The sequence below is a fragment of the Ursus maritimus genome, unplaced genomic scaffold, assembly GCF_017311325.1.
Source record: "Ursus maritimus isolate PB19 unplaced genomic scaffold, ASM1731132v1 scaffold_30, whole genome shotgun sequence".
Lineage (NCBI taxonomy): Eukaryota > Metazoa > Chordata > Mammalia > Carnivora > Ursidae > Ursus > Ursus maritimus.
Genome location: NW_024425564.1, coordinates 2,633,793 through 2,661,081, shown reverse-complemented (window position 1 = coordinate 2,661,081; position 27,289 = coordinate 2,633,793). Strand labels below are relative to the sequence as shown.

At 38.2% G+C, this 27,289-nt stretch overlaps 1 protein-coding gene across 3 annotated transcripts in view; it reads left to right on the top strand.

Annotated features, from left to right (window-relative positions):
- Positions 1 to 27,289, top strand: part of MAPK14 (mitogen-activated protein kinase 14) — a 72,108-nt gene that overhangs the window by 707 nt on the left and 44,112 nt on the right. For all 3 annotated transcript variants that reach the window (XM_040644699.1, XM_008693395.2, XM_040644700.1), the window contains exon 2: positions 23,520 to 23,649. In XM_040644699.1, the coding sequence (XP_040500633.1) occupies positions 23,520 to 23,649 (130 nt within the window). The remainder of the gene's footprint in view (positions 1 to 23,519; positions 23,650 to 27,289) is intronic.

The window sequence follows — 27,289 nt, the reverse complement described above, 5'->3', positions numbered from 1 at the left end:
CTTCTCCGGGGGCTGGCACGGAGGCTGGGGTGCCCCTTCGGGGGGTCTCCCTGCCAACGTCGAGCAGAAAAGCTCTCTCCCGAGGTGCGCTCACTTTGAGCGCCGAAACCTGCCCTCAAAGCAGACAAGCCCGGGGAGCTGCAGGGAGGAGCAGAAGGGCAAAGCTCGACCAGGAGACTGCGGTTGTCCGAACAAAACTGACGACGAAGGGCGTTCTGTCCGGGCTTTTTTGCAAACCTCTTTCGAAATCTCATCTTGAGAAGCATTCGTTTTGAATTCGCACTTGCATTAGCAGCGACCCATAGACCTAAAATACCGACTTTATCTCGGCCAGCATAGTGCCAGCTTGAGTGGTGTGTTTCCGATTCGGTTGAAAGCGTATTTCCTTTTCGCAGAGTGGGGGTGGGTGGTAGTGCCTGCAAGAACATTGCAGCTTGAGAAACTGGCGGCCTCACTGATTAGTCACATACCACTGCTCATTTAAGTATTGTTTGGCAAAACAATTTTCTCATTTGGAGCAAGTGAGATTCAGATCCGTTGGAGCGCTCAAGATCAAAAAGTTACTAACAATGCTGGGAGGTATTGTAAATATTTTTTAATTTCAATGCGTCTTGTGAATATTGTGTTTTTAAAGTCTCAGAGAGTTTGCAGGGAGCTTACCCACATTCGTAGATTGAGGCACACGATGGTTTTCATAACGATATGGAGTATATAGCAAAGTAAGCAAGAGACACTTCTCAACTTCAAATCACACTCTGTGTTTTAAATTAAATTGATACCATAAAATTTCTGGATCTGAAATATTTCACTCATTTGGGTATTACGCACTATATGTTAGATTTACTGTAACTTGAGAGCTGCTGATTTGAAACTAATCCATGTATTCCTGTGCATGCATCATTTGAAAAGGGCTCTATAAAATTATTTTTTGTTTTGGAACAAATTCCAGACTTTTGGATGTGTTAATCTTTATAATTCCTGTGTTTCTTAAAAAGTGTTAATCTTTATAATTCCTGTGTTTCTTAAAGTCACATCATGAATTTCCTGTTTGGTAGAATCTTCTGGGTAATTGAGATTGTGCAATTGTGTCAAGCAACAGATCATATTGCATTTTCTAGTTCAAGCTGCCTGAGTTAATGTTGCTGATGGCCCTATGCTTGACATCTTTTCCCCATTTTTATAATATGGCAGTTTACGTTTTAAGGGAATTTGCAACATGTTACTGTATAAATGTATATGTGTGTGTGTGATTTGCACATTTTCAAAGATTTATTTGGATCATTGCTCCTTTAATAGCTTACTATTTTACCTCTATTTTTCATTCTTCAATTGACATTAATTTTTGTAGTACCAAGTTCTCATTTCCAGTGGTGTTTAAACTTTAATGAAATGATACAGCAGAATAGCTCAATTATGGGGGAGTTTAGTGAACTCAAAAAGAACTGCTTGCAAGGTTTCCTACTCTTGGTATGAATAGTTCTGCAGTGGAACTGAAGATTCAGATTTATAGTGAAGTGTCATTAAAATGACCTTTACATTTCTTTAGTACTATACTTTTCTGGCTTACAGAAGCCAGCAGTATCTGACACTTGGAAGTAATTTTGCTAAACAGATTTTTAAAAATAGGTAATATGTTCATGTTGTATAAAATTCAAAAGGCATAAAAAGATATTTAATGAAAGGTATCCTTTCCTTTCTTGTTCTCCAACCATGCTGTTCCTTTCCTCAGAGACAACCACTGTTAAGTTTCTTATGTGTCTTTACAGGGTGGCAGAGTTTGTCCCCACCCCCCCCTTTTTTTAGGAATAATTCTGGTAAGGGATTTAAAGTGTAATCTATGGTATATTGGTGAAGGAAAATGTATCTGATATTATGTGACAATTGACTATAAACAAATGTAACTGATTTTGGATTGAAAATACCAAAATTTAGATTTACAAGTAAGTGGTATCTCATTCAGAATTACTTGAAGTTGTCCTTTCAATTAGCAGGTTTTTGGGTGTTGCAGAAAACTTTTTTTTTTTTTTAATTTCTCTTAGTATCCGTTCTGGAGCCCATGTTATTTTTCGCTACCATCATCCTTTGAGAACAGATTTGATTTTAGGGAATAACACAGTCAAACTGAATCCAAATAATTTAGAGAATTTGTACTCAAGTCTGGTGAAAAAGATTAGGCATTCAGGTTGGTCATACTGTTTTAGGTCAAATAGGAGTTGTGGGGCGCCTGGGTAGCGCAGTTGTTAAGCGTCTGCCTTCGGCTCAGGGCGTGATCCCGGTTAAGCGTCTGCCTTCGGCTCAGGGCGTGATCCCGGCGTTCTGGGATCGAGTCCCACATCAGGCTCCTCTGCTGGGAGCCTGCTTCTTCCTCTCCCACTCTCCTGCTGTGTTCCCTCTCTCGCTGGCTGTCTCTATCTCTGTCAAATAAATAAATAAAATCTTTAAAAAAAAAAAAAAAGGAGTTGTAACTATAAAGTAATGACCGAATTTCTTGAGGGACTTGTAGAACTGGATCTGAAGTCTGTTCCGAAAAAGAATCTCTGAAAGTATTTTAAGGAATGCAGCCTCACTGAAATGGGTGTCAGTTTCCTGATTTGATTGTTCCAAAGTGTCATATACTTTGATGTATAACTTAAAAGTTCTTTAAATTAAGCCTATTTTCGTAATTTTAATTTGTGCTAAGTATATGGTAAAAAAGCAAGTAGCAACCTGTATGATAACCAATTATGAATCCAAGATCAAGGAATCACACTAGAAATTGAGAATTGATAAGGTTTTATAAATGTACCTTTCCTTTTTAAGGGGTAAAAGGAACTAAATAAGTCTTGAAGTTTTAAGGAACTTTGTGCGTTGCCTGTGAGGGGAAATGAAGCAAAATTGTTTAAGAGTACTTTGTTGCGAAGCATTGATTTTCTGGTTTTGGGACAGAAGGGGGGACTCTGTGGTGAGTTTAAGGAAACATAAACAGGAACTTAAATGCCTTTCCTCTGGGTATGGTTTTTCCAGACCCTTGCTGTTGATTAGAGGAGGTGGGGCCCTGGTAGCCATAAAAGAGGTGAAAGTTGAGAATTACTCTTAAGTCATAGTCATTTGTTTATTCAACAATATTGAGTACCGACTATGGACTAGAGAACGGGCTAGATTTCATGAGATAGAGCGCTGAGCAAGACAGATAATCCATTCCCTCGTGGAGCTTACAGCCTAATGAAAATAATAACTACATTTTATGGATTGCTTACTATGTTCTAGGCATTTTGCTATATAGTTTATATTTATCATCAGTATATAAAGCATATACAAGACTTCTAGTAAGAGGATGGCAAAATTTACTAAGAAATCAAATCCAACTTCCTGAATGCTTTGTGGAACAAGACTGTATATACGTAAGTGTAATAAAAATAAACAAAGCTAAGTTTTAGTGTTAATAGCCATTCACTGCTTTAAATCTTTTTTTTTTTTTCTTTTAGGATGAGCCAGGGCACAGATAAATGATAATACATCATTGTTGACTATGCAAAGATGACTTTCTTGGCTCCTGATCAGTAAGAGGGGCTTGCCCTTTATTTTTCTAGTGGCGATAATAGGCCCATACTGATCTTCCTTCTCATTTGCTTTTCTTTGTAACCAAAAGCACGGTGATTGGCTGCAGATTACCAGTACCGACAAATAAATATTTAAAGATAATGGCAAATATTTATATTATTGATATATAAAGACTTTAAAAAAAGTCTTAGTCAAATTTGTTATAAAGTCCTATTTATCGAATCCCATTTTTTTACTGATGCTTTTCTATTGGCTCCCATTTTAAAATAAGGGTATTCTGAACCTCTGGCTTTTTAGTTCTTCCAGTTTAATTTCTTGATAATGAAGAGTACTCTGTTTTTGATTTCCCTCTAACTCAGCCGTAGAGATGATCTGTGTGTTGACTTTGCCTTTCATGGGCAACAGTGCAGATGGTGCTGAGTCCCTGAGGCTTTGGATTCAAAGATGAAAGAATTATCTGGGCTAGATCACTCTCACTTTAGTATAAATTGTCATTTTTCCAGGATTTTACACTATAAAGTATTTTCATTGAAAGCATTATTATTCAGTCTTCATGGGATCTCTGTTATTAACCCAGCTATGTAGATGAAGAACTGGACTCATTCATTGAAGGAATGGCTTACTTGTCAGTGGTACTTTGGATTTGGTTCTGGGGTTTCAACACTAGACGTTCTCTACATATAGGCTGCTGAGTTTGTGTGGTATAATACCTTCTTTTGTGCTGTACTTTGTACTTACCCTTCTTTTCGTGAAGAAAGGGGTTGCCGGGTCACTTCAATAGAGCTTTGACTCTACAAAACCAATCCCACCAGTGTCATTGCCTAGCTAACCTGAGGGGCAGTGACTGAACTCATTAAAGTCACACCTCTTCCTCACAATTGGTAGACCAAAAAATTAAGTCATTGCCCAGATCAAATTTTTTCCCCAAGTAATTATTAGGTGGTGCAAATATTTAATTCCTGAATTTATGAATCCTTTTGGTTTGAAATTCTTCAGTGTGCATTTTGTAAAGTTAGGACTATCTGTACATGTTTGTGTTATGTAAGTATAGGATATTAATAGAAGAAACTGCCTCTCCAGGCCTTTGAAAATACATTAGATTTTTGCTCTTTACTGTGAAATTTGGTATTGATTTGTTCCTATTTAAGAGGTATCATTACTGTAATGCTCAATAAAAACCTCATTGTAAAGTGGGTTTCCCTGACTTTAGGGAACCCAGGGGTTTTGTCTCACGGTCACCATGTACTTGGAAATCATGCACATATTTCTTCAGGACAAAAAAAAAAAAAGAACTCTTCAAACTTGAAATTTTTATTTATTTGTTTGTTTATTGGTAAATAAAGCTTTCAATATTAGAAGTTTGTCTTTGCACAGGGTTTCCATAAATTAAGTCCATGTTAAAGATTCATACAATGAACCCGTTTTCCAGCATTTCAGCCTGTTAAGAGTTTATTCTAGGAAAGAGGAAAATGGTGGTCTGTAAATTCTGCACTTTTAACAAATAGGTTTTGGATCCTGACATTTTGGCTCCTAGGCTGAAGGTCAGGGGAGAAAGAGTACAGAAAAGAGAGCAGTCTAGGATGACCCCGAAGTTTTGGTTTTGGACAAACAGCTATTTTCATACCATTATCTGAACTTTGGAGTATTGTAAGGATTGTGAAAGAAGGGAGAGAAAGATGGGTTCATGCTAATGTCCTTGAGGACAGGACTGTGTGTTACACTGATACTTGGAGCACCTGCTATGTATGAGTCATTCTTCAGGTGTTGGAGATGGAGTATGAACAGACAAAAATTTCTGCTCATAAGAAACTATATTCTAAGGGGGATGAAAGTAGAAATAGGTAATAAATAAAATTTATAGTATGTCAGGTGATAGGTGCTATGGGGAAAATGAAGCAAGGAAAGGGGAGGGATGGCTGTGTTGCCCTTTTAAGCATGGTAGTCAGGGTAGGCCTCGATGATGAAGTGACAGCTGAGCAAAGACCTGCAGGAGGTGATATAGAACATGGGTTGGACTTGGGTGGGGAGGGAAGAACATTCCAGGCTGAGGGATCAGGAGGCCTCTCTCTCCAGAATAGCTAGAAGACCAGTCTGGCTAGTACCCAATGATGTAGGGGCCAAATAGTAGTAGGGCAGGGTGGAGGGGCTGCAGATGTGCAGGGATCATGAAGGCCTTGCTTGCCTTTATAAGAACTGTGCCTTTTATTCTGGGCCAGAGGGGAGGCCATGGAGGGTTATGACCAGAGGAGAGACATGATCTAATTTATGTTTTAACAGATCATTCTGCTCTGGGGTCTCTATTTTTTCATTTCTATTCCCTACCCATTAGAGGTGCTAATGGTAGTTTAGGGTAGAGTGGGGGAGTCTGATGAATTGGTGCCCAACCCCAACCCATGTGTACAACTCTCATTCCAGAAGGCTCAGAGTACCAGAGCCAGTACTTCTGTTGGGCCCTAGAAATTCAGGGTATTCCAGTCCAGCTCTTTAAATAACACGGGCTTACTTCACTTTTTCAGGTTTCTGTTGCCAAAAGGAAGGGAGCAAAGAGATTAGCTCTAGACTTCTGCTGACAAAAGAAGATTAGCCTGCTGGCAGGTTGAATGTTTTCTAACTTCTTTGGGCTTCTAGGTTTTTTCTTAAAATTGGGTCACATTTTAAAAGATATTTTTACCTACCTTCAACATTTAAGATCTCATTTATTTTTCTGTTTTATTTGGCTCTGTATCTCCTTTGCCTTCCTCTCCCTTCCCCCTATTATAGTAATTTTAGTAGAGGTCTGATTATTGTTACCTGTTACTAATGTTTTGGCTGTGAGGCCCCAAGGACTTCTTTATTAACTTGAGTAAGTCTTACAGATTGAACGATTCTACACATACGTGACCCTATAAAAACCCAAAGGTTTATTGTCTTCCCTGCCTTTATAGATACACAGGCTTCTTTCTCTCCTCTTTCATGGAAGCTCTCCCCCTTTTACTGCTCTATCATCTGGTTGGGGAAAATAAGTGTTCCTAAACACAGATTCCCATGGCAACATAACAAAAAGGTAATAGAACAAATGTTTATTTTGTCTAGCTGCTGTCTGAGTAACTTTAGACCCTGAACACGTTGGCTCCTGTTACTTTGAATGATGTTGTTATAGATTTCCTTGTTTTCCTCAAAACCTCTAGGCCTTGGTGGTATTGTCATTGTGCCTATGACATGAAGGAAGGTATGTGAGTATGTGTGTCTTACTGTCAGTCTACCCACAAGTATGCATTGGTTGTTTTGCCAAGCCTATGGTCCCGGGTAGAGGCATCACACAACACAACTATGCCCCCCCCCCCAAAGGCAAAAGCATACCAGTTGTCCCCTTTGTTTTCTTAAATTCATTAATTCAGTATTGCCAGTGTTAAGCACTGTGCTAGATTTATGTTTATAAAAATAAAAAAAGAAAACAAAGCAGGAAGAGTGACTGCTTTTGAAAATATCCGTCTAGAAGGGACATTTTGTTTCCTCAGAGATTGCTTTGGAAGTCCTCTGTAGCTTTTCTTTTCTGCATTCTTTCACTTAAGTTGCCATTTCAAATCTACCTTTATGTTTCTAATGCTTCCTTTGAAATTTTCTTCTAGATTCTTTTGTCTCCCTTGACTCTAGTGACATACTGGTCACTTTTTATATCTAGGGCAACTCTGTGCAAGTATATGTGTTGGAAATCTCTGAGCCTTTCCATCTGATGACTCAGATCTAGAAAGTGATGACATCAGCATGTGCCCACAACAGGTCAGAACTTCTTCTTTTGATCTGCCCAGGGCTCACGGAGGCTATGTGTTAGGGGAAGCAGGGGACTGTGAGGGTAAGGGTCCTTTAGATCCTTAACCCAGCCCTCTACTTCCACTTGGGGTGGTGTCTCTCCTGTGACAGTCTTCTTCACTTACAAATTAAGTGTCCTTAATCATGCCGTTAGTCTGTCCTGTGATACTCAGCTTGAAGTGTCTGGTTTATACAAGTGTATATTGAATTCTTTCTTGTATTTCATCATCCTTGTAGTAGATACAACTTTATTCCCAGAAATAATTGCTTTATTCTTAATATCCCCAAGAGATATTTCTTTTTTTCCCTCTTCTGTCAAATCCATCTAGGGCTTTAGCTAGCTTGAGCCTTTTTGAACTTAGACTTTTGCATAATAAGTTTCTATTTATGTTTTCTTCTCCAGGCTACCAAATGCTGGGAAAATCTTAGTTATCTTCCTCTGCTCCCTAATGATTTTCGTATTAAATTGAAGTGAAATATTGATGTTGGCATCTTATATTGATAAACTTCTAATAATTTTCTCATTTGACATTATAAGTTTGTCTTGCTTCATTTTCTGTTCCTAGTCTAGTGTCCTAAGTGCCTTATATTTGAATGATCTGCTTTGAAATTAGCAGTCTCGATAAGGTAAATGATATCAGTGCTACAGGGGACAAAAGGGGAAAAATAGCAAATTAAGAAAACAGTAAGTATTATGAACATCTATCAAGCTGTATTTACATTTCCAAATATAATATAACCTAGGGTTACTCAGCTTATTGACATTTTGGGTGGGATAATTTTTTTGCTGTGGGAAGCTGTCTGTCTTGTGCATTGTAGGATATTCAGCAGCATCCTGTACCCTACCTGCTAATTCTAGTAGCAATCCCAGACAAAAATGTCTCTAGACAGTGCCATATGTCCCCTGGGGACAAAGTTACCCTTGTTGAGAACTACTTCTATAACCCTATGTATTTGGGTTGATTGGCCCGAGGAAAAACTAGGTGGGATAACTTGAACCTTCCATCAGCAGAAAGATAGAAAAACTATACTTTCTGTGCATATTCTTTTTCTTCTTTCCCTCCTCCTCCTCCCCTTCCCCCCCTCCTCCTTCTTCTTCTTTTAGAGATTTTATATATTTTAGAGAGAGAGATAGGCAGACAGACAACACAAGTAGGAGGGGCAGAGAGAGAGAGAGTCTCAGGCTCTGAGCACGGAGCCTGATGTGGGGCTTGATCCCAGGACCCTGAGATCATTACCTGAGCTGAAACCAAAAGTCAGATGCTTAACCGACTCTGCCACTCAGGCGCCCCGTGTGCATATTCTTTTTCAGTTGATCATATGATACAGTCTCAACAGTGGCTTTGTTTGTACATCGTATGTCCAGATTTGTACTTCTAAAGCTTATCTCAAGAATAGCCAACCCTTTGGTTTTCAAGTCTATTGAAATGTAATGTTTCATGCTTTTCCTTGATTATTTTTCTTAACATTGTTTGAGGATGATCTCAGATGTAGCACTAACTACCCTAGGAATAGATTGATGTTATAAACTTGTATGATTCAGCCTTAAAGATGTGGAGGTGTGATATTTGAAGAAAGCTTAGATGAGCGCTGATGAATGACAGTGGTCATGAAAATTACAGTCAGGGAACGAGCCAATTACCTGAAGATTTCTGTAACTCTAGGTATTAAGGCAACATGATTTTGAAAGTTGGAAATGTGTGTGCATATTTGCTTATGTTTTAGATTTACTGTAGTGAAGAAAATCTGTTGGTTATCCATCAGTGTTAAATGCCCATCGATGTTAAAAGAAACAGACATAAGGGGTACTTGAGTGGCTCAGTTGATTAAGCGTCCAGGTCTTGACCTCAGCTCAGGTCTTGATCTCAGGGTCGTGAGTTCAAGACCTGCATTGGGCTCCATGCTGAGCATGGACCTACTAAAACAAACAAACAAAAAAAGAAATAGACATAAAATATAAGTGAACTGTATATATAAAAAGGTGTTAATGTGTATAGGGATGTGGGGGCATTGTGGGCTATAGTAGTTAGAATGGTTTCATGGAAGAAAAAGGATTTGAAGGTTATTTTGAAAGGTGGGTAGTATTTGGAGAAGAGGAAAGGGAACGTTTTTTAGGGAACAGGAGAAAACACCGCTAAGAGAATTAGTTATGAGATGGACTGGCCTGACAGCAAGAATATCTCAGGTAGCTTAAACCCAAATGTGGCTGTCATTCTGGTTGTGCTTCAGAATCAGCGTGGAGTTTTTAAATACAGATGCTTGGATCCTACCCCCAACAATGAAGAATCAGGTCTGGAGTAGGGCTAAGGCATTGCATTTTTCTGGGCCATGGAAAAGCTATTAAATTTCTTGAGTTGTAAAGTATTGAGGAAGTGTTTTAAAACTGATCTGACTGGAGTGTATGTAATGGATTAGAGGAAGCAAATGTATTGCTTTTAAAAGTCTTCAGTGATTTGTTTATGTGAGTGTCTGTTTATTCTGACACTCCAACGAGATTTCTCTGTTCCTTGAGGTCAGAAACTATCTGCTTTGGTATGTATTTATTAATCTTGGATTATGTTCCAGGCACCGGGCTAGATTCTGAGGATACTCAGATCACCTATAGCTTCTGCTCTCCCACAGAGTTTGGATTTGGAAACAAATAATAAAGGGATTTTTTTTAAATTTCAATGTCTAAAGTATTGGCTACATTATATTGCTGATTCTAGTCTTAGACCTTATCTAATAATTGCTAAATAATGTACATTTTAACTTGGAGAACTAACAAATATGTTAGTTATCCATAGCATTGATAACAAATGGTCAAGGATTTGGTCCCTCGATTATATTTTATTTTATTTTTTTTAAGATTTTATTTATTTATTTGACAGAGATAGAGACAGCCAGCGAGAGAGGGAACACAAGCAGGGGGAGTGGGAGAGGAAGAAGCAGGCTCATAGCAGAGGAGCCTGATGTGGGGCTCGATCCCATAACGCCGGGATCACGCCCTGAGCTGAAGGCAGACGCTTAACCGCTGTGCCACCCAGGCGCCCCCCTCGATTATATTTTAATTTCCCTATTTTACTGTTATTTCAGAGGTTTACTCAACCTCAAATTTGAGAGTAAGAGATATAAAAATATATCTATTTATCCATATATAAAATCTATATATTTTATATATATCTAAATCTACTTTGTGATAAACCCCATGCTGGAAGCTGGTCATGAAACTATTTTATAGTATCATGTTATTTCAACTTAGAACATTTAAAGCTACCTACCTTTTATAGTTCATAAGGTACAGTCACATAATTATTTTATTTGAGCCTCAAAACAACATTATGAGATAAGCAGAGCAGGTGACACTCCCATTTTATTTATTTGGAAACAGGCTTATAGAAGCTTTGTCCCAGATAACCAGCTAGGAAGTGCCAGAACCAAAACTAGAACTCAAATCTTTTGACTACTAGTTTATTTTTTCCCTGTATCAGACTGCATATGTTTATGCTTAATAGAATTTTTTGAGATTAGGCCATCAAAATACTGCAGAGACCACTCACTAGGAAGCAAAAGTAGCTTTGTTAAATGGAATTCCAGTGATTTTTCTAGAGCAGTAAGAAGGTTCTTAAATAGTATTCCCAAAAGTAAGTGAGATTTCTTGAGAATTTCAGTATTTTGTTTAAAAAAACCATGTTGCTAAATGTAATGAGTTAAAAATATGGCCATAAATTGATACTTCTCCTTTAAAGAGGTGGAGCTAATGATCCTCACCTTCAGTGAAGGTGGTACTTACTGACTCACTTCTCTAATACATGGAGTGTGGTAGTAATGACGGAGTGTGATTCTGAGGCTAGGTCATAAAAGATATGTGGCCCTATCTTGCTCTTTCTCTGAATGTTTCTCTGAAATCAGTTACTCTGGAGCGGTTTTTCAATCTCAGCACTATTGACATTTTGGGCCAGGTAATTCTTTGTTGTGAAGGATGTTTTAGCAGTAACCCTGGCCTCTGCCCACTAGATGCCAGTAACCCCCCCCCCCAACATACACCCCAGGTGTAGCAACCATTGTCAGATACCCCCTGGGGGGAAAACTGCCCTCTGTTGAGAAACCACTGCCTTAGGGACAGCCAACAGCTCTGTTGAGAAGACACCGAAGCAGCCTTACAGAGAAGCCCACGTTGTGAAGAACTGGGGCCTGCCAAAGCCATGTGAGGCAGCCATCCTGGAAGTGGATCTTCCAGCCTCGGTCAGGCCTTCAGATGACTGTAGCGAAGGCCAGTATCTGGACTGCACTCTCCTGTGGGACTGTGAGCCAGAGCCACTCAACTATCCTGCTCCCCAATTCCTGACTCACAGAAACTGTGAGATAATAAATCTTGTTGAAGCCACCAAGCTTGGGGGTAATTTATTATTTAATAAAACTCGAAGTGTTACTGTAAAATATATGTCTATGTCATACAAGAGAGAGAGTCACAAACTGAGCAAACCAAAGATTGTGAAAACACACTAATGCCTGTTATATGCATCTGTAGTCATGTTTATAGCATATGTTTGTAGGGTGCTTTTCTGGATATGAAGCCTATAAACACTATTACTGTAAAAGCCTTTTAATTGGAGCAGCAGGCAAAGTTGATTGGTAGTAATCATAAATAGTTACAATGTAATACAAGATTAGTTTATTTCATATTTGCTTAAAAGGAGGTAAAAATTAGTTAATGATAACTTCAAAAACATTTGTTGCTGAAATTTTCAAACACAAAAGTAGGGAAGATAAACCCATGGTGACAACATTCTAATGAGGCTTGGGAAAGTAACTCCACATGTAACAAAATAATCCACATGTAATATTTTTGTAATCAATATGAGATAACTATTGCTCTTGATGCAGATGTATCAACTGCATTTGCAATCAAAGAAATATGTTAACTCACACCACTGTGGCCTTTAAAGCTTCAGTGAAGAAATGTCTTATAAAATGATTCTATTTTCAAACGGAGCTTATAGCAAATGAAGATTAATTACATTTCACATTTTAATCACAAATTGGTTTGGATTTTTAAATTGCATGTCTAAGTAAATTTCTACATTGTTTGAATTTTAGTTTTCATCAGGCTAATAAAAATTAAAGCAATTGTGAAAAACGTTTTTGCTCCAGTAGCTTAAAAGTTTTGCAGCAGGAATTANACCAATCAGGAATGGCAGGTATCTAGCCTATGTGTTGCTATGCTCTGAGTTCCAGACACATAGCTGGTGTCCCTAATCCTGTCACAAATACACTTTCCAATCTGAATGAGATTTCCATGAAAATACTCAATTTCCATAGAAGTTCTTGAACTATTAAGTTGTGTAAGGCAAAGTATATGGTCAATTAAATGACTCTCTTTTCTATTCAGTTTACTGATCTATTGTTAAGAGTGTTTAATATGTCGTTTGTGTTTTGAGCCTCTTTGAGAGGAATATTTAAAAACGGAAAGGTTGGGGATTGGTTGCATCGTACACACTTGTAACAGTTGTATTAACAACATCTGATGTTCTTCCCGTAAGTATGAAAGTGTTATTGTAAGAAACTAAATTCCACTTAAAAATACTATATATAGCTGCAAGTAGTCAAATAATTTTGTGATTCTTTAAAAAAAAGTGTTATATAAACATAAAAACAAGGTACTTGAGACTTAGTGAAGATATTAAAAGCAAGCTAACAATGTTTCAAATGTGGTGAGTTTTTTAAAGTCACTTTTAAGTCCCTTGCTTCTCTGAAGAATATTTTTTGAGGTTCCTAAATCAAAACTCGAGTTCTAGTTTTTGCACAAATTTGCCTTATTTTCATGACATTACTTCCAAAATGGAGGTGTAGAGCATAAAAATAAAGAAACTACAGTGACACTTGCACAGTTGTTCGAATTTAGAAGGAAGAAAAAGTAGGTTTCTATAGTAGAGGAAGATGTGTACCGAAAAATATTTCTAGTATGATATTTATTGAAATTTGCATCAGGTGTTATAGGTAAAGAGAAAGTTCCAAGTTAGTAGTATAAATTACTTATTTAGAAGGCACATTTTAAAGGCTATTAGCAGTTAACCTAAATTCAATTGGAAAAAATCCTCAAATTGTATGATCTGGAGAAGAGATGTCATGTTTTTGCAATTATTTCCTTCACCTTAGATATTTTAATTAATTTGATGCATTAATAAGAATTTGTTAATTCATTGTAACTACAAATCTTAATATATATTTTTTTAAGATTTTTTATTTATTTATTCGACAGAGATAGAGACAGCCAGCGAGAGAGGGAACACAGGGGGAGTGGGAGAGGAAGAAGCAGGCTCATAGTGGAGGAGCCTGATGTGGGGCTCGATCCCAGAACGCCGGGATCACACCCTGAGCCGAAGGCAGACGCTTAACCGCTGTGCCACCCAGGCGCCCCAAATTTTAATATATTTAGATTTTTCCATTAATTTCCAAAAATAAACACAATTGTGTTTGTTGTTTTAGCCATTATTGAGGGTTCATTTTTTACTCATTCACATCATTCCAGGGATTATGGAAGTCATCTGTGATCATTGAAAGAAATTGTAAAACCGCTTCTGATCCTCACAAATTACTCTGAGACTTGTCAGGTGATTGCTCATTCTTCATTCTGCTGGGGAAAATCCAAATTGTTTTTTGAAGAAAAACCTGGTACAGTCATTTGTCCTCCCGTGCTCTGTTGACGTGAGCACTTGTCCTGGTTAGGCAGTACCTTGCCTTCCTTAAGAGGTTGTCTCTCTTACTCTACCTAGCAACCCACCTGACTGTTAAAGCATATTGATCTGCCTTTACCTTGCTGCATAGAAAATCTGCAAGCCAGGTGGCAGCCATGGAGCAGAAATAGTCTCTGTGTCTCCATACCTATCAAAAGCTCAGTTGATGGAAATCCTCTTTGGAGGATTGTCTGAGGAACATGGAGCTTACCTTTTTTTCTCAACACACTTAAGATTTCCTCTTAGATTAAGGCCATCAGAGAACAGCAGCATGCCATGCTATTATGTACTCTCTTCCCCACCTTTGCTAATAATGGACTGTATTTTGGCTTTATGAAACAGTCTCCACTGATATAGATAACTCTAAGAAAAGAACCATCTGAAACCCACTATTTGTGTAAGAATGTTCATTAGGACATTTTTACCACATTATACAGTGTCTCCTTCATAAACATACACAGGAGGAACTCTTCTGGTTTTATTACAGGAATAATTATGCCTCTCTTCAGTTCTCCTGAGTACCTAGTTTGTTTTTATAATATGGTTCCTGTGACTCATGTCTTAACTGGTTGTGTTCTCTTGTTGTATGATGCCTTTAGTGGGCTCAGAACCCACTAAAAAAAAAAAAAACCACTCTAATGGGTGTTTAGAAAGGATCTCATAATAATCATTTGTATGTTAACCTCACCCATACAGAATTTATTTTCCTATAATCACTGTTATTTCAAGTTATGTATGTATAGTTCCAGACTGCTTTAAATCTATTGTGGAATTAAGTGGGATAAATAAATTTAGAAGTTAGACAGAATTATATTAGGATATATTAAGAATCTAATAAGCCAGGGGCACCTGGATGGCTCAGTTGATTAAGCATCTACCTTTGGTACAGGTCATGATCCCAGGGTCCTGGGATCGAGTCCTGAATTGGGCTCCCTGCTCAGTGGAGAGCCTGCTTCTTCCCGCCCCTCTGCTGCTCCCCCTGCTTATGCTCTCTCTCTCTCTGTCAAATAAATAAATAAAATCTTAAAAAAAAAAATCTAATAAGCCAGTCTTTTGGGGGGGGAGAGAGGAGGCAATTTTGAATGGGTAACAAGACATACAATTTTATTGAATATTGTGTCCTGGGCACTGGATTCACAGCAGTAGATGAGTGAGTATGACATCCTATACTATAATCACTGCTTTTAATGAATTTTATATATTTTCCTTTAGTTTTTTCTTTTTTCTTTTTTTTTTTTAAGATCTTATTTATTTATTTGACAGAGATAGAGACAGCCAGCTAGAGAGGGAACACAAGCAGGGGGAGTGGGAGAGGAAGAAGCAGGCTCATAGCAGAGGAGCCTGATATGGGGCTCGATCCCATAACGCTGGGATCACGCCCTGAGCGGAAGGCAGATGCTTAACCGCTGTGCCACCCAGGCGCCCCTCCTTTAGTTTTTTCTTTACCATATCAGTGATTTTATAAAATGTGAGTTAGTTTTATAACTTTGGGAGACTTATGTGAATTTATAATTGAAGGAAAACCTTATTAAACAATGTATCCTGAATTTTAGTTTGGAGAACGTGATCATTGTAAAGGTAATTCCAGTTACCATTTTATGATATTGTTCATGAAAACAAGGTTTTATTTGTAGCTATAATTTCAAAATGTGATTAAGAGGCCCAACTGGTAATACTAGTAAATGAATCATTATAATAAAGGCAAAGTGAATAGCTGGTCCTGGGTTGCCCTTATCCTGGGCAGCTTGGCATTCTGGAAAAAGAGTGCACATTGAAATTAGACCAATCTGGCTTTGAATCCCACTGCATATGAGTTATATGCCCTTGGATGAGTTGTTAATGTTTTTGACCATTAGTTTCTTATTTTGGAAAGTCAATATATCTCAAAAAGTTATAAGGATTAAATTAAACATTTCCCAAATGATACATGACATAAACGGGTATTCAGTAAATTTGAATTTCTTCTCCTTTGATTTAATTGGTTTTATCAGGTGATTTAAAAAATTATTAGTAATTTTTGCTTTTGGTAATCATAGTGTTTGATTTAGGATGAGATTTCTCCACTTTCCAAATACTGCTTTGAGTAGTGATAGTAACAGGAGGCTAGGTCAGAGGAGTTAAATGCTTAAAGAGGTGGGGTTGAGGATGGGTAGTATATTCCTTGCTTCAGCAGCTTTGCTATAGGAATCATTAACTGGTAAGCAGAAAGCAGTTTCTCTGAACAACCCCTGCTTATTCTCTTTTGTAAACAAAATATGTTTTAAAAAGTGAGAGTGTATGTCCTTTGAAGTAAAAATTATTTGCTCTAAGGAAATCATGCAATTATTGACGAAGCAGTGTGAATTAAGATGTCCATTGTAGTAGTATTTATTGTATTTGTGTGTGTGAATGAATGGAACGGCTATAATGCCCATCAATAAAGAGAATAGTTTAGTGTATTGTGGTGCAGATATTTAATGAAATTACAATAAATGTTTAGTAAAATGGAAAATACTTATGCCTTAGGGATAGAGGATAAAAATTTATGTACTATGAGTATAGCTATGTAAGTATCATTTGAAGGAAATATAATGTTAATAGTGTTTTTATTAAAGTTAGTACCTATTTTTGTTTTAGGGTAACAACAATATATATGACTTAGGTTCTAATTTTACTAATAACTTTATATTAAAGATAAAAGCTCGTTTAAAAAATCAGGATAGAAAAATATAAAACAAGCAAAAATGTTAAAATTCTGAATATATTAGACATTTCTTCTCTGTGTATATTTACTCACATGTGTGAGTATACATTTTTTCCCCCACAGATCAGATCATTCTTTACTTCTGAAACTTGTACTCTTTCCCTTCAATAATATAACATGTACATTTTAGTACTATATGGAGATTCTTGTTAGTGGCTGCAATATATATGGGAGAAAATACCATAATCCAGATTCTCCCCTATTGGACATTAAGGTCGTTTCTGGTTTCGTTCTTATGAACAAGCTGCAATAAACACTTATATATTGTGAATCCAATTTATATATTTTTATATGTAAACTTTTAAACCAAATTTATATATTTTTAAACCCAAGTTTTAAAAAAGTAGTCAACTGTATATAGTTGCACTGTATTATTAGGCATTGTTTGCTTTCATGTATGTTTTCATCATTCCAGTTAGATGGTAGGTTCTGTGACATCAGGTGCAATGTTTAATGTTTCTTTTGTATTCACAAAGCATCTCATGAAAGAAATATTTCAGTAAATAGGAAGTGATATTTTGGTATTTGTAAGATACCACATCATTGCCTCCAGTATTCTAGATTCACAGGGAGTAGTAGAACTTTAGAGGTTGAAAAACTTCCCCTAAATGAAGTAATGCATATAGAGCAAAAGTGATTTCTTATGAAATACTTTTCATTAATACTATCCTGAGTTCAATGTAAAATTACAGGAAAAACTTCTTCCATATGAAATGCAATTAATTATAGTAGGAAGCTTTTTAGAAAAGCAGAGTTCATACAATTAGAATATATTTAAAATGGACTGACCTTTTTACAAAGTTGAACTTGATTATCTATTAGGATAATGTAGGAGTTCTATTGAGAGATCCATTGAGGATCCATTCAGTGGTATCCATTAAGAGTTGATGCTGGAAAACACACCACTTGAATCTCATTTCAGCTCTGCGATTTTCTTTCTATACTGTGGGCACCATTACTTCTTTGTGCCTCAGTCTTCTCATCTGTAAAATGGAAAACATAATAATGTCTTTTTATAAAGTTGTGATAAAGATGCTCATTCGTGTAAAGATCTAAAAACAGTGCCTTACAATAGAAAGCACTTAGTGATTATAGGTTTTTAACAGTAAAATGAGTTTCGTGTTGGATGCTATTGAATTTATTTATTTATTTTTTTAAAGATTTTACTTTTAAATAATCTCTATGCCCAGTGTGGGACTCGAACTTACCACCCTGAGATCAAGGGTCACATGCTTCACTGACTAAGCCAGCTGGGCACCTCTGGATGCTATTGAATTTATAAAAATTGAGAGCCACATAATTTGAAGTTTTTTCTTTCATGTTGCAGATAACTACATCACAAAATACTTTTATACTTTTGTTAAGCATTTTTTGAGAATGTACACATGCCGGGCATTATGCTCAGTCCTGTGTAAGATAGTGGTGAATAAAACAGAAGACACTAACTGCCCTCAAGGTGTTTAAGAGTGGGAAAGGCAGACATTATTAATGTCCAATATTTAAGCTTTACTATGGGCCAGGCCCTTTTGCTAAAGCTACTACAAAAGTTACCCCATTTAATCTTAATAAGCATTCTCCTTATTAGATATAGATCATATCCTCATTTTATATATGAGGCTGAGAGAATTTAATTAACTTTCTCAAGATTATACACTACTAACTGGCAGAGCTGAAATTAAAACCAGATAGTCTAATACCAAAGCCTCTGCCTTTATTCAACCACTCTGCTGGGTGGTAAATAAACATATAATAATAAATTGTGATTATTGCGGTAGGGTACTGATTAATCCTAGCCTGTCTTTCTCTAAATGGATACAGAAGCCAGAGATAAAAATATGTACTTTAGGGGCGCCTGGGTGGCGCAGTCCTTAAGCGTCTGCCTTCGGCTCAGGGCGTGATCCCAGCGTTCTGGGATCGAGCCCCACATCAGGCTCCTCTGCTGGGAGCCTGCTTCTTCCTCTCCCACTCCCCCTGCTTGTGTTCCCTCTCTCGCTGGCTGTCTCTCTCTGTCAAATTAATAAATAAAATCTTTTTAAAAAATATGTACTTTATTACTGTAAAGCTGGCATGGAGAATGGCTTGGACAGGCAGCTCAAGTGGGCTTCTTATTTCTTCCCTACTGAATTGAACTTGCACATTGAGTCATGGGCAGGTCAGCTGGAAACCTGATGACATTCCTTGCTCCAGGAGGTCCCAGAGGGCTTAACAGTGGAGGAGAGGGGAACATGCTCAGCCTGCAGGTGGGCAGGCAAACTGAGGTGGAGAGTTGAGGGTGGGTCACATGGCAATGACCATTTTCTGTCTCACTAGAGCCATTGAGGGGTTTAGAAGAGAGTATACGTTTACTTGGTACTTCCAAGAGGGAAGAAGTTATTATTTTATGGGTTTGTAGGAACAGGAGTGGGAGAGAGGAGAACGCTCCCTCCCTTTATGTAGGATAAGGAAGGAAACAAGGAGGGTGTGACAGAGAATAACTGAGACCTGTTGATAATCTCGAGGGGGATGGCAATTTAAACCAGTGCTTGAGGACAGAGATTCAACTGTGGGGTGGAGTGGAGATTGGAGAGAAGAGCAGCTTAGGAACCAGAAACAGCCCATTGAAGAGTTTAAGGAACTAAAAGGAGCCAGCATGTTCAAAACATAGTAGCTGAGTGTAAGGAAGGGGTAGCACAGGAGCAGGATGGAGGGGTCGTTGGTGGTCAGATCCCCTGAGCCTTGTAGGCTATAGTAGGAAATTCATGTCTTATTTTATATGCCAAGGAAATTCCTTGAAGGATTTGAAGCAGTGGGTGTTGTCATCTAATTTATATTTTTAAAAGATTGAATTGGATGCTTGTGGAGAGTATATACGAAGGGAACAAAACAGGAGGCAGGGAGACCAGAATAAGTCAGGCCGATGATGAGGATGATATGGACCAGTATGGTAGCAGTGAAATGAAGAGAAGTTGAATTAGAGATGTATTTTGGAGATGGAAATGACGAGACTTGCTGATAGATTTGGATGGGGCCAGTAGGCTGGAGGAAATCAAGGATGATATTCAAATGTTTAGCTTGAACAATTGGATGGAAAGTCCATTTATTGAGATATAGGAGACAGGGAGAGGAATAGTTCTAGGTGTTTTGAACCTGCTAAGTTTGAAGGTGCTTGTGTGGTTTTCATGTGGAGATGTTAGGTAGGCAGTCAGGCTCAGAGAAGAGATTTGCAAGAGACATAAATTTGCAAGTTTTCAATATAAGATGGTATTTAGTTTGAAGTCTTGGGTATAGATGAAATCATCCAGAAGAATGTGGGAGAGAGGAGAGAGCCCAGTGTCATGCCCTGAGGAACTAATAGAGAGTTGCAAGTAGAGGGACCACATGCAGTGGAGTCAGAGAGGGAGGTGCCATAGAGGTCACAGAAAATCAGTAGAATGTGCTGATATGGACTCCAGAATGGAGAGTGTTTAGAGAAAGGGGAAATGTTAACCATGTCAGCTGGTAATCCAGGAAAGTGGCTTTTGGGTCTGATAACAAGTCATTAATGACCTGAGAAGAGCAGTTCCAGTGTAACGGATTGAGGAAGGAATGCAAGCTGAGGAAATGAGTCAAACCTTAAGATACATATGAATTACTCGGAGGTCTTGTCAAAACATAGATTCTACTTTATGGCCTGAGAGTCTGCATTTCTAAAGAGCTCCCCCATAATGCCAGTGCTGCTCGTCCGTGGAGGAGCAGAGGTATAGATTAGTGGTCCTAGGTCTTCACTGTGTGTTAGAATTATGTGGCGGGCTTGATAAAGTACAGGTTACTGGACCCACTTCAGTTTCCAGTTCAGTAGGTCTGGGGTGGCACCTGAGAATTTGCATTTCTTCTAAGTTCCCAGGTGACACAAATGCTGCTGGTCTAGGAACCACACTGTGGAGAACCACTGGAGAATTTTAACTGTAGTGGAGAGCTTTCAAGGAAAATTTTTTTTTGTCGAGGATGGGCATATTTATGTTGATGAGAATGATCCAGAAGATAGAGAGAGACTCAGAAGGGAGAGAGAAAGGGAATGAAGGAGTGAAGTCCTTGAGGGGATGAGGGAGGTGGCTCCAGAGCATGTATTGAGGTCTTGGATTTTTGTAAGAAAGGGCATGTGTCCTTGGGTATAGCAAGAGAGGAAGCAGAGAAGATAGGTCCAAGTGCAGATGGGTTTGTAGATTTACCCGTAGGCAGATGGAGCTTCCTTTTGCTGGTTTCTATTTTCTTGATGAAGGCAGGGACAACTTTTGAAGGAAGAGGGTGAATTGGAGGTTTGAGGAGAGAGACAGTGTCAAATGAGTAAGAAAACGCACTTCCTAGAAAAAAGTGGCAGTTTTGAGAGCCTTATTTGAGGTTAAGGTCAAATTAAGAATGAAACCCATCTGTATGATTGTACATTCTTTTTTCTTGAACCACAATTAGTTCTTGGATTCAGACAAGGAGAATTAAGTAGTTGAGATCACCCAAAGTTAGACTTTATCCAGGTGGGTGTAGGAGACAGAGGCAGGGACAGAGGCACAAGGGAGCATGTAGTCTAAGCCAGTCGAGAAGGGAAATGAAGATGGGAGAGGGCTTGAAGCCAATGATGATGAGGTCCACAAATCGCTGTAGTCAGCGTGTAAGTAAACCAGAAGTAAACTAAAAGGCATAGGTTTGTGATGGAAAATGGGTGCTGGCATTCAAAATTGTGTAGGCGGGGCAGCTTTTGTTGGTGATAGAGGTCCAGGGCGTGACCCCGGAGGAGGCTAGATGAGGTGGAGTTTCCTGGAGAGGTCAGGAAGCTGAGAGGCCAGGATGTTGGATGTGTCCTCCACCTGGATGTTGAAGTTGCCAAGAATGATGACAGAAATTGGGAGTGGAGAGAGACTTGGAGATAGGAACCAACTTTTCAGTGAATAATGGAAAATTCCAGGTCAGTGGATTACAGCAGCAGAGAGGTAGTGATAGCCGTGAGTCCGGGCTTTTGTAAAACAAATGGAGAATTATAGTTGGGAAGTAGGAATGGTTGGTGAGGAGGACATCTGCCCCACCTGCTGGCCACAAGGGACTTGGGATATGAGAGAGAATCCCCTCTAAGGGCAGGGCTGTAAGAGAAGTAGTGTCTTTAAGGTAGAGCCTAGTTTCAATTAAAGAAATGGAGGGAAGGCTCAGAAAGGGGATGAAGATTTATAGGAGTTTATAACAAATTGGGAGTTGAAGAGTGAGGACTTAGTCTAAGAATTTGGGAGGGAGAGGAGGGGAACTTCTGAAGTAAGTACAGAGTCACATGGAAAAGAGTTGGTCATGGTAGATGATCTGGAAATCTTGGATGCCCGTTGGAGACTGAGATAAACGGGAGGATGAGGCATGATCGGATTAGCCCAGTCTCTAAAAATAATGAAAATACACATCAAGTTTCTTGCTATAGTTGTCCTACATGATCTAGCCTCGACCTCATTCTTTTCTCCTCTCCCCTTGCTTTCTGCCTTCCACCTACACAGGCCATCTTTACACCCTCCAGCATGCCCTGTTTTTTCTGCCTCTGTTTCTTCTTTCCTTTGTTTGCACTTGCTCTTCAGAGAGGCAGTGTGGCAAAGTTATAATAGCATGAGCTGTGGGTCCAGATTCCCTCCTCCTGCCACTTTCTAGCTTTGTGATCGTGGGCAAGTTATTTAGCGTCTCTGTGCTTCAGTTTCCTCATTTCTCAGTGGGGGTATGATAATAGCATTTACTTCACAGCGGTGTTGGGGATTAAAACTTATTTTAATTTTAATTTTAAAAATTAACGTTAAGGGTCTAGAACAGTTACTGGTATGTAATAAAACCTATTGAGTCTTTATTATAAATGTTAATAATACTATTGTTAATAATACTAAATGTTAATAATACTATTTTAGTATTTATAATAATACTGTTTTTTTCTTCTGTTTGAAGCTCTTTTTCCCTATACCTTTAGATGGTTGCTAACTTTCTCATCATTCAGTTGTCTCAGCTTGAACCTACTTGCTCAGACATCCTAGCTGAAGTAGCAAAACCCCACTGGCTTTCTGTTATTTGCCCCATTATTCTGTTTTATTTAGTCATAGCACTCATCACTATTGGAAATTATTGTATGATTCTGCCCCTCGCTTGAGGGCAGGGATTTGTTGACTTGTCCTTCTTGTATTTTAGCTTCTGAAGAGTGGCAGATACTTTGTAGGCACTCAAGAAATTTTTGTGCCAGCTCGTCCCGAAGTCATTCCAAGCCCTCCACTCTGATCAGGCAGCATTTGGTGGCAAGGTGACTGTGAAGCCTAAGGCAGGGGAGACAGAATCCAGCTCTTTGTATATCAGTCTCTTGCTCATGTAGATCAAGTGGCTGCTTGCTTTTGTGCTAACTGGGACACAGCTACATCCATTTTTAAATTTATTGTCTGGCTGCTTTCTGGCTATAACCACAGACTTGAGTAGTTGTAACAAAGACCCTAAGCCTCACAAAGTCTAAAATATTTATTCTCTGGTCCTTCATGGAAAAAACTTTCTGATCCCCGATTTAGATGCATAGAAAGAAAGATGAGAAGGAAACACCAATAATAAAAGAAGATTACTTCGGATAGGGGGATTATAGGTCGTTTTAGTTTTTATACTTTGTACTTTGCTATAGGCCCATTTAATTTGGAAACGAAATAGCCTTCCTTATAAATGCTAATTTTGAAGTATTTAGAGCATGTTCAATGGTGAATTCTTCATGTCTGTGTTTTTTTTCTTAGTGCTGCTTTTGACACAAAAACTGGGTTACGTGTGGCAGTGAAGAAGCTCTCCAGACCATTTCAGTCCATTATTCATGCCAAAAGGACCTACAGAGAACTGCGGTTACTTAAACATATGAAACATGAAAATGTAAGTTATTCATGCAAGGAAGAATAAATGCTGCTCTTGAACAGACTGGAAGAAATGGTGTTTTAATTACTGCAGATGGGAGTACTCGAGAATGCGTCAAACTTTGGACCACGCTCCTGGTATTGGGGTGTTTGTGGCTGCTGTGTGATGCCAGATAGCCACCCAAAGCCTTGGGAATCAATGGGTACATCTTCCTGGAGTTCGAGTGTTACTCAGACAGTTTTAGAGGGAAAGCATTAACCAACATTTTTTTTAATAGATTTTTAAGAGAAAATATTACAAACAGATTTTGCATTCTTTCCCGGATATACTTAAGGTTGTAGTGTCCGAATATGGGAGTCCAAGGCTATTTTGTGTTGTTATGGGTTATTCCAGTGGGGAAGTTTGAGGCAGTATGCCTTAGGTTCACTGGATGTCCTATTGAAGGTGACTATTAATTTATGGATAGTTTAATATTATAATTTTCCTTTTAGATCTTCTTCAAGACAGCTTTTCCAGATTCAGGTATTTTAATAAATGTGATGAAGACATTGTTTAAGTTAAATACAACTTTTTCTTTTCTGTCAGTTTGGAAATTTGAGAGCAATGACATCCTGCAAAGGAGTGCTTCACAATCCTAATACATTAAATAAAAGGATGCAATTGGACTATTAGCTGAAAGTGAAAAAACAATTACCGGAGGATACTTATTTTCCTAAATTTCAAAATCAAGTTAAAAGAATTTATGTGACTGCCATATGAAAGGAACTGTAAAATTTGTAGCATTGTGGAAACAGTGGCCATAGAGATTTTAGTCATTTCACCCTATTGTTACTGTGTAGAAAAAAATTCAGAGTGTGTAAATTTATTACTTGCCTATTCAGACCTTTTCTGTTTTAATTGAATAAAAAAATTTTTTTAAATTAGAGATCAGTGATGCTTTATTAATATACGCTTGTTTCACAGGGTATACATTTCTTCTAAATTGGGAGCATTGAGACTTGAATTTGGAATTGGATTACCAATGCTGTTGTAATCCCAGCTCTAGCTTATTTGTTTTCATGGTTTATTTTAATTGCGTACTATTGAGCAAATTCTGTTTTCCCCAGGTAACCTCTATTCCTAGGTATGATTTCTGTAAGCATCCATGTGCAAAGCTGAATTTTTAAAAAGTTCAGTGCAGTGCTGCAGCCTTCCTCATCAGTGACATGTTTACAAGTTGAGATATATGGAAAAAGCTACCAGGAGGAGCTTTATTCCAGGGTCTGCGTACAATCAAGGTGGCCTGGCAGCTTAACTGATGCGTTTACATTTGGTTTTTAACACAGTTGAGTGTGTATGCTGTTTTTCATTACACATTAATAAATGTGACAAAGACATTATCATAGCTTTTTAAATAAAGAAAACTTTGAAAATGGAATGCAAGCGAAACATTTATGGAACCCCAAAGCACTTTCAGGAGGCCCTGGGATCCCACTGATGTTGCCAGTGCTCATTTATGAGCATCTGGCTTAGATTACCAGCACTATACTTTATTGTTCTGCTTCTCTTCATAGACCATTTAAGCCAATGTTTAGGGCAAAGATTATTTTGGATTATCTGAATCCATGCCTTAGCTTTTCTAGTAATCATAAGAAACAAGATTATTTATCATGCTTTAATTTTCTGTATGGGGTACTTCAAAATGTGTCTTATATGGTATTAGGCTGGTTACATTTGGGTCACTCTGTAGAAATGAAGAGGCCACAGTGATGGGATATGATTGTTCTAATTTAGGAAGGGCTACAAGAATCTTTAAAAAAAAAAAAAAAAAAGGGCTGATGAGATGCTTGGGAGGCACAGTCCGTTGGGTATGTGACTTTTGGTTTTGGCTCCGGTCATGACCTTGGGGTTGTGGGATCGAACCCTGTGTTGGGCTCCATGCTCAGTAAGGAGTCTGCTTGGGACTGTCTCTCCCTCTCTGTCTGCCCCTCCATGTTGCATTCTCCCTCTCTCTCTCTCTCTCTCTCTCTCTCTCTCAAATGAATGGATAAATCTTTTAAAAGAAAGGAGGGGCTGATAATATTAGGAACACAGGATTTTAATTTACATAAGTTGTTTCATAAGCAGCTTGCTTAATAGCAGTTGGTCTTTTCATGTTAACATGGTTAGTTTTTAGCAGTATCAATTAGAGGCTCATCTGTACTTAAATATTGGTGATTTGGTTTTGAACAAAAGAAGGCATATGGCTGAATGTTTTATAGTTCTCTTCTTGTTACAGGGGCTAACAGACTCAATATAGGAAAATACAGGAAAATTCCTGAATGTCACCCGATTCCACAAACACTTGTTAGAAGCTCAAATTGTAAAGGTAGTTTTACCCAGGGAAGAGCTAAGACCTCCAAATAAGTGTAATTGAGGATTTTAAGAGGAGCTCCTCTCTTTCATCTTCCTCTTTCTCTCCCTCTTTCTTTTAAAAAAGTGACTCTTTTGGGGGTGCCTAGGTGGCTCAGTCCATTAAGCATCTACGTTCAGGTCATGATCCCAGGGTCGAGCCCGAATTGGGCTCCTTGCTCAGCAGGGAGCCTGCTTCTCCCTCTCCCTCCCCCCACTTGTGCTCTATATCTTTCTCTCACTCTTTCTCCCAAATAAATAAATAAGTAAAATCGTAAAAAAAAAAAAAAAAAAAAATGAAAAAAAAAAAAAAAAAAAAAGACTCTTTTGGGGGGCATCTGGCTGGCCCACTCAGTAGATCATGAGATTCTTGATCTCAGGGTTGTGAGTTTGAGCCCCATGTTGGGTGTAGAGATTACTTAAAAATAAAATGTTTTAAATGAATGAAGGAATGAATGACTCTTTTGGGCTGCTGTATAATTTTTAACTAGCCACTAGTCCTCCAAAAACAGCAGCAGCTTAAAACTCTTGACAATATTAAGTATTGGTAACAAATGTAATTTCTAGGTGCCAAGTGCACATGTGATCTTTTACCAAAAATGCCTGACTCAGAATCAATGGTTCATCTGAAGTTATTTCTTTTATTAGTGATAATGAGTGACAGACACACATTTACCAGATGAATAATAGGAGCTAGGGGTGTGTCCTCTGTGCCTGTAAGAGTTACTCTGTGAACAGTTAGCTGGTACATTCCTGGTTGAACTTGTGACCTTGATCTCCTTAACACCTGCTCTAAGGAAAGATGAAAGGGAAGCAGCCTGCCAGTTGCATCTTTTTGCTTTCTGGGTAGGTGCTACGAGGATTGCCTGGAGTTAGGGCCTGGAGATCTGTACATTTTGAAATTTAAAAATATCCAAGGAATCCTTTCATAAATTGTATTTGGGAGCCTTAGATTTAACCCTACCGTGGTAGACCAAGTCATTGTTTTGGTGCACTTGTGTTAAATACATTAGATGCTGTCTTTGGTGACAGAGTTAAAGTGGGTTTTTTCTTGAGTATGTGCCAGTTTAGTAAAAATATGTTACTTCTGTCTGTCAGCTTTTGGATCATTGTAGGACAGTCATCCGAGACATTGGCTGATTATTTCTATTATAAATGCGTTCTCTAAATAATTCCTGGGTTACTTTTGGGTGTCTGAAAACATATTGGAAAAAAGAATATAGAAATAGGCTAAAATATAACTTGAATTAAAAGGAAGTTTCCGTTTAAGAAATGAGAAATGAATAGA